The 8,017-nt window shown below is 36.4% G+C and overlaps 1 protein-coding gene across 4 annotated transcripts in view; it reads right to left on the reverse strand.

The window, feature by feature from the left end:
- Positions 1–474: 474 nt before the first annotated feature.
- Positions 475–8,017, reverse strand: part of LOC122255526 (NAD(P)H oxidoreductase RTN4IP1, mitochondrial) — a 13,116-nt gene continuing 5,573 nt past the window's right edge. For 2 of the 4 annotated variants that reach the window (XM_043019667.2, XM_043019668.2), the window contains exons 5-12: positions 6,752–6,907; positions 6,001–6,099; positions 5,205–5,398; positions 4,706–4,891; positions 4,308–4,485; positions 3,943–4,136; positions 1,774–1,811; positions 475–1,443 (exon numbers count right to left, since the gene is read on the reverse strand). In XM_043019667.2, coding sequence (XP_042875601.2) covers positions 1,430–1,443; positions 1,774–1,811; positions 3,943–4,136; positions 4,308–4,485; positions 4,706–4,891; positions 5,205–5,398; positions 6,001–6,099; positions 6,752–6,907 — 1,059 coding nt within the window. In that variant the 3' untranslated portion in view covers positions 475–1,429. The remainder of the gene's footprint in view (positions 1,444–1,773; positions 1,812–3,942; positions 4,137–4,307; positions 4,486–4,705; positions 4,892–5,204; positions 5,399–6,000; positions 6,100–6,751; positions 6,908–8,017) is intronic. The other 2 variants (XM_043019669.2, XM_086551591.1) reach the window with 1 other exon arrangement.

The following is an 8,017-nucleotide window of genomic DNA, read 5'->3' on the forward strand; positions in this document are numbered from 1 at the left end:
GTCAGCAATGGGTTAAAACTCTTTGGTATATCTACGTATCGTAATACCAAATAAACGTCCACAAAAGGCAACTTGTGTCTTGTTGAAAACATATATTGATCACCACCCATTCTCTTCTTTATTTCTGAAGCTAAACTTTCTAATGACAGATTTATAACCTCTTTTTTTAAATATTAAGAGGAAATAGTTTTACCACCACTTCATCAGCAATATGCACATAGGCATTTCACTTATGTAATACCAAAGTAACATGTATGTCAGTAGTCTGGCTTTTATGAAGTAAAATTTGATGCTGAATCAATATGGCATTTTGAAGATATTTTCTTTACATCAAAACATTTCTCTCTCTCCTTTCCCTGTAAATAGTAAATATTTGCAAATGTCCAAAAGAAATGCCTAAGAAGTTACACATATGCACCCAGGCCATAAGATCAACCACAGATTAAAATAAATGTAAATGAATAAAAATCCACATTAAAAGAGTTAACTCTGTTTATTTAGTATCAATTCTGTACATTATGAATAAGAGTGAGGCCATAATACTCTTTACACAAATCTTCCTAGAAAAATTCTGTACATCTAAAAAACTAGTATACATTTTTAAGTTTGGCAGGAAGACCTTACTAGTTTTGTCATTGGTAAAACCTAGAAACCGTAAGCACTTAAGAAAGAGGTTCCACTTCTTTGTGAACTATGTACAAGTTGCATGAATAAATAACACAGGCAGAACCAATCTAAAGATGGCTAAAAATATTTATCTTTCTGATATCTCGTGAGCAAATTGGTACATACACTGAGCAAACCAATTACACTGTATCGGGACGGGCGAATAATATAACCACCGATGGACACAATAATTTACAAATATCATTTAACAATATCATTAATTTTTTTTAAAAGAAGAAAAAAACTCAAGTGACTAGAACGATGATTACTTCTACATACCAGGCACATACAATCACTTTATTTACTCAAAAAACAATAAAAAATATTTTCAACAAATATTGAAGACTCAAGTTATCTTTGTCTTTAAATACCTAAATTTCTATATCATTACTTTAACAAAAATCAATCTACTAAGATATGTTTCTCCCATAAATACTGCATAGAGGGCTTTCCCTCATAGAACACCTAAAGGCTGAACTAAAATATTTGCATATGACAACAAAAAAGATAAAAGAAAAATGTAGACAAGGATTTCAACAGATGTTTTCCTATCACCTAAAACAATAGATCTTCAAATCCCGTTGTACAAGAACACCTCTAAATACAAAAATAGATTCCCTCCCCTAACACGAGTGAAAAAATTTCTCGGCATATCTTGAACACTACCTGAAAAGACACTGTTCCCTAGACAATGAATTTCTAAAGCTCGAGCTTCCCCTTTTTAGATGAGATTGCCTTTACATCGACCCTTCCATTCGAGATGCTAGTGGTCTTGCCCTGTCAATGAAAAGAGAAAAAAATATATATATTAGAAAACATGTATACAATGTACACAAATAATGTATGTATGTTTGTGTGGATGAATGAACTTTATGTATAGACGAACGTATGTATATATTCATGTACTTATATATGTACCCATATATGTACATAGGTATGTATGTATGGATCTATGTCTGTATGTCAGTTTGTCAGTATGTATATATATACACATACATACACTTACTGAATAAATATCAGTCAGCTTCAGTATACATATAATCAATTAGCAAGCAACCCTAGCATATCAGCATTATCCAAACCACAAATATATCAGGTTATACTTACAGAAAGCCATTCCTAGATTCCTAACAGGGGGGTTATTACTGTAACAAACAAAGATCTATATCAACAGTTAGCTCACCAGCAGATTACAAGCAACACCAGGAAGGGTTATATAAAAAAAATAATAATAATAAATAAATAAATAAATAAAAACTACATGCTATAGCTCAAAATCTGTCATGTGGATTCAGACAGCAAGCAATTGTCTAATACCATCTACAATCTTCTCACATCAGAATATCTCTTTTATATCTGGGTAATTCAACTGTTTCTTGTTGAAGTAAAATACCAAACCTGTGAAAATACAAACACCACATAGGAGGAACACCGACATTATAACATTGTATGCAAAACTGACTTGATAAAAGCATGCTAGTCATTTATTTGTCATACCTGAAATACATTACTGAAGTTCTCTCCCTTTCTCTATTTCTGGTATAAACTTTCTTTTTCTTTTTTTTCCATTATGATTTACATTTTCCCATTTTTTCTGATATTTCTTCCAAAAACTTCCTTCTTATTTCATTATCTCTCCTTTTCTCCTAATCTTTCTACCTGCTTCAACAATTGCCTTTCATCTTTATGAAAGACACTACCACACTTTAAAATATTTCCTCACACACAAGCTTCATCAACCAATTATGTTAATTTTTCTATTCCTCAATCTATCCCTCTGTCTACATCTGTGCTGTATAATTTCCCTGAACCTTTTCCTTCTAATAGATGTGGCCTTGACTTTACTCATCTAGAACTGATAAAAACACTTGCCTATATCCTATCCCATACTTATGATGTCAAAATCAAAGAAAAACCAATATATTTATTTTACCCTTTCCTGAATGCGCTTTTTTACATTACAAGGGATGTGCGTACTCTGAACAGCAGACCTCTCAGGCTTACACTATCTATATCAAAATGCAATTACTTAAAAATAATACTTGAAAAATATAAATAAATCTTCTACAAACTCATAGAACACAAATTACATCTACTAATGGGACGAAATCATATGGTCTCGTAAAAGTCTTTTTGAGTCTGAAGAAAACAAAATTAGTTTTGGGGAAAAAAACACAGGTCCTCTTTTAAGAGGTTTCAGAGAGAAGAGAAAAAAGGAGGAGGAGGAGGAGGAGGAGGAGGAGGAGGAGGAGGAGGAGGAGGAGGAGGAGGAGGAGGAGAAGAAGAAGGAGAAGGAATAGGAAGAGGAAGAAGATGAATAGGAGGAGGAGGAGGAGGAGAAGGAGGAGGAGGAGGAGGAGGAATAGGAGGAGAAGGAAGAGGAAGAGAAATAGGAGGAGGAACAGGAACAAGAACAGGAGGAGGAGGAATAGGAGGAGCAGAAGGAGGAATAGGGGGAGAAGGAGGAGGAAGAGGAATAGGGATAGAAGGAGGAGGAAGAGGAATAGGGGGAGGAGGAGGAAGAGGAAAAGTGGAAGAAGGAGAAGAGGAATAGGAGGAGGAGGAGGAGGAGGAGGAGGAGGAAGAAGAGGAAGAGGAGGAGGAAGAGGAATAGGAGGAGGAGAAGGAATAGATGAAGGAGGAGGAAGAGGAGAAGTAGGAAGAATAGGAGGAGTAGGAAGAGGAAGAGGAGAAGGAGGAAGAATAGGAGGAGTAGGAAGAGGAATAAGAGGAGGAGTAGGAAGAGGAAGAGGAATAGGAGGTGGAAGAGGAATAGGAATAGGAGGAGGAGGAGGAGGAAAGAAGAGAATAGGAGGAGTAGGAGGAAGAAGAGAGGGAGTAGGACAAGAATCAGGAAATGGGTGAGTAGAAGGAGAAAGAGTAGGAGGAATAGGTGGAGGAGAAGGAGGAGGAGGAGTAAGAAGAGGAAAAACAGGTGAAGGAGGAGGAAGAGAAGGAATAAAATGAGGAGTAGGAGAAGGAAAAAGAGGAGGAAGAAAAGGAGGAGGAAAAGGAGGAGGGAAGGGAGGAGGTGAAAGAAAAGGAGACTGGCAAATAAGAAAATATATATATATATATATATATATATATATATATATATATATATATATATATATATATATATATATATATATATATATATATATATTGAGGATGAATAAATAAGTAAAAGAAAGATGCAAATCAAAGAAAGGGAAAGAAGAATAAGAAAAAAATAGCAGTCTAATGCACAAAAACCATCTCTCACCCCATTCCCACCACATGGCACTGACTTACCTAAATCGCACCACAGTTCTGCCAATCTGCTCTCCCTTGGCCACATGAGCAAAGGCCACTTCTGCATCCTGGGCAGAATAGGCTTTATCAACTACTGCCTGCAGGCGCCCTGCATCCACGAGGGGTGCGACACTCTCCAGGACGTGACCACACACCTCTAGAGTGCCCCATCGCCCTCCTGTTAGCCATGGTGCCTGTGGGATTCAAGTAATGGAAACTCACAGGTTATTATCATGATATATTGATGAAACAATGATCATAATAATAAATATTAATAACAGTTTGATCACAATATTACCAATAATAACAAAACACCTGCCAATATTATTTGTCATTCCTCATTCCCATCCATCCACGCTACTAACCTGAGTGAACCAGTATCGCAGCCTCATGCCAAGGGAGTACAAGGCTCCTGTTACATATCCATACGAGTCCGATGCAAGCTGAGACGATGTGGCAGTGACAACCAGTCCCCCAGGAACACAATGTTTCAAGCATGATTCATGTAGCACCTCACCCACGGTATTTAGGATGACGTCATACCTGTCAAAGTCAGGTCACAAGGTAAGAACCAATTTGAAATTTCAGTGACAGTGAGAGTTTTTACAGAAAAAGGTAGGGGGATATACACATATACCAGGGACATAATATGAGAACTAATAATTATCATAAAACTTCCATAGCTATAAAAGACAATGTTCCAAAAATTCTACTGTAACTGAACTCATTTCTATATAACACAGACAGCTTCACAAGACCTTACTTCTCTCTTAGCATAAGTTCCTTATCAAAGTTGGAATTGTCGTACGTGATGACGTCATCAGCACCAAGCATGTGGGCCAGAGGAGCGGCACGTGAAGACACCGTTGTCGTCACATGACCTCCCCAAGCCCTCACTAACTGTATAGCCACAACACCAACACCTGACACACCAGCGTGCACCAATATCCTGTGGTAATGGTGCTGGTTAGCTTATGAAGGCATTTCATATTTTACTATTATGATTAAATCTAATATTTGGCAAATATGCAGTTCAAAAGTTTTATCAGATTCTATCTTTAAATATAACATACACAGATAGAAATTGAGAGATAGATGGATGGACCGATAGATATAGGTAGATGTCCAAAAAAAGGAAAGAGTAAACATGACAACAGCAACAATAACAACAACAACAAAAAAGAAAAAAAAAGAGAAACAAAAGGATGATAAACCTAAGAATGATAAAGAAAGAGGTAAACTCAGCACCCCCTAAACCTCACCTCTTTCCCGCAGTGGAGTCAGGTCCCAGGCCGCCCTGTGTGACCAGGGCATCCCATGCCGTCATAATACTGTAGGGCAAAGCAGCTGCCCCTTCAAAGGTCAACTGCGATGGCTTAGGGGCTACCAGGTCGTCGGCCACAACTACATATTCACTTAGGGTCCCTGGGTGGTAGAATGGGCAAGCCAACCACACCTGTGAGAAGTGACAGGGGATGCAAGGTTTTATAATGAATCAAAATTATAATAAGGGAATATTTAATAAAAAGTGAAAAATACAATTCAAAAAAATATAATAATAAAACTATAATGTGGTATTTTCTAACATCATTTTAACACATAATGATAGGTTCTGTCATTACAGTTTCAGTACAGCTAATGAGGACATGATCTAGGGAGCTTTACCACATAAATGTGTTATCTAAAATGGTTTCCTGTTCTTTTCAGCCCTATTTGATCTCTGAATGTAATAAAGTAAATGATTTGATCAACATTGAGCAGCTTCACAATAACAAACTTTTAATCCTATAGTAAACTGTTCATACAATCAAAATAATTTTATCATATGTGAATGTATTTATGTCAGAAATACAATGATACTGTTGCTGTTAATGAAGAACTTGTTATAAGCAAAAAATAATAATTATCATCATTGCCAACATAACTGCCTTATCAAAAGTGTAACTCAAACCATTACTATGCTTAGCTCTACATCAAACAACACAATCAATGATGCCATTAAAAAAATATTTCCTTTTATCAAAACTAACAAACTTCAGCCTCCATTGCAGGACCTACCTCGTTGCCCTGTTCCACCTTGGTCACATTCTTGCCAACAGCGACAACAATCCCCGAGCAGTCTCTTCCCAACACAACCGGAAACTCTCCTCCTGTATTCTGGAGGGAAAAACAATAGTAGAATTTTTTTTTTTTTTTTTTTTTTTTTCAATAGAAGAACATTGAAAATAAATAATTGATGAAATTGTGCCATTCCAATAGAGTTGTGTTTGAAATACCCTTACCCTTAAGATAACAAACAAGATCCCAATTGTGTAATGATTCTTTCATTATCTTTTAATATATCCCCTATATTTTTTAACCCCTATAGGGAGGGATGTCTTATGATCTGACATAGAAATGCACTATGCAATCGCTTTTATCAATCTTAATTAAAGCTGCACAAAAAAATAGTTGTATCTTTGGAATATATAGGTCAAAAGCTCCATGACATTACTTCAAAATATTACAATCATTTTCTGACATACTGTTGAATATTGGTACAGAATGTGTATGTCTTCATCTGAACTCCCTTTACCCCCCCCTAAAACACACACACACACACACACACACACACACACACACACACACACACACACACACACACACACACACACTCACACACACACACACACACACACACACACACACACACACGCACACGCACACGCACACGCACACACACACACACACACACACACACACACACACACACACACACACACACACACACACACACACACACACCACCCTTCAAGACTCCCTCTCTCACCGGATTGTACTTATTGAGTTGTCGCCGGAGTACACGCCCGTACCCTTCTGCCACCTTGATGTCGAGGTAGTCGATCCCTGCCGCCTTCACCTGCACCAGCACTTGGTTTGGCTGCACGATCCGCGGGGCCACCACATCTTCCACAACTCCAATAGCCTGTGTTAGGAGGGGGAGAGGAGGAGGAATGTCACTGGATGTTGGATATGTGTGAGGAATGAGAAGTTTGATCTGTTTTTCAATCTCTGACTTAAAACGTTTGTTTGGTCACTTGTGAAATACATGAAAAAGTACGATATTGTTAAATATTTGCTGTTGAGTGAGTTGGTTAATGTATTTACTTGAACATTATTTAACACAATGTATTGATTCAGCTAAGTACATTATATATTTTTGTAAAAACTTTTCTGCTTCTATGTTCATGACCTTTTATTATCCTTAACTTTATAAAAAACAGATTAAAATTAACACTTACACAAAATATAAAAGATCTTTAAGGTAAAACATCATTCTTCCATATAAATATGATATCAATCTTTGCATGAACAAGCAACCAGTTACAAATGAAAATAAATCAACCAAACTCCAATACAGCAGTTAATCTCAAAAGTACAAGTACCTAAAAATGTGGCATCCTAATTCTACATCTCCAGAAAGCCCCTTTTAACAAACTATAACATCCTACAAAGCACCATTTGCTGCAACTAATCAACTGCACAACCATTAAGTGGCACATATAGCAAAATATGTCGCCCAGCAGGCAAGTGTAAATATAAAAAGCCTTAAAATAACTGGTCTGTAATCAGAACACACCAAAGAACATTTGTTAAAAACATCAGAAAAGAAAAGACAAATATATTCCAGAAAATTTTATAAGCAACATCAAAAACAATATCAAATAAACTTTCTAGGCTGAATGTCAAACACTCTGGATACCAGAGATTCACACACTGTTACACACATCAAAATACATTTACATATTACATGGACAACTTTTTCCATCTGTCACTATCTATCCACATTTCATAAACCATACAATGGAAAGCATACTCCAATGAAATACCTGAGAAATAATTTTCACACCTGTACCCAAAATAATGAATACAACTTGTAACACACTTGTACTGTATTGCAGTGTAGCATCAACACATACAGTATAATACTGATAGACTAAACATCACTGAAAAAGCTGATCCATTATACAGCAATAAAAATTATGATACAAACACAAATGAAAAACAGACCAGAAAAATCTGAGTTTCCAAAAAT

The sequence above is a fragment of the Penaeus japonicus genome, unplaced genomic scaffold (genome assembly GCF_977035675.1).
Source record: "Penaeus japonicus unplaced genomic scaffold, GWHDUDI00000001_assembly GWHDUDI00000025, whole genome shotgun sequence".
NCBI lineage: Eukaryota > Metazoa > Arthropoda > Malacostraca > Decapoda > Penaeidae > Penaeus > Penaeus japonicus.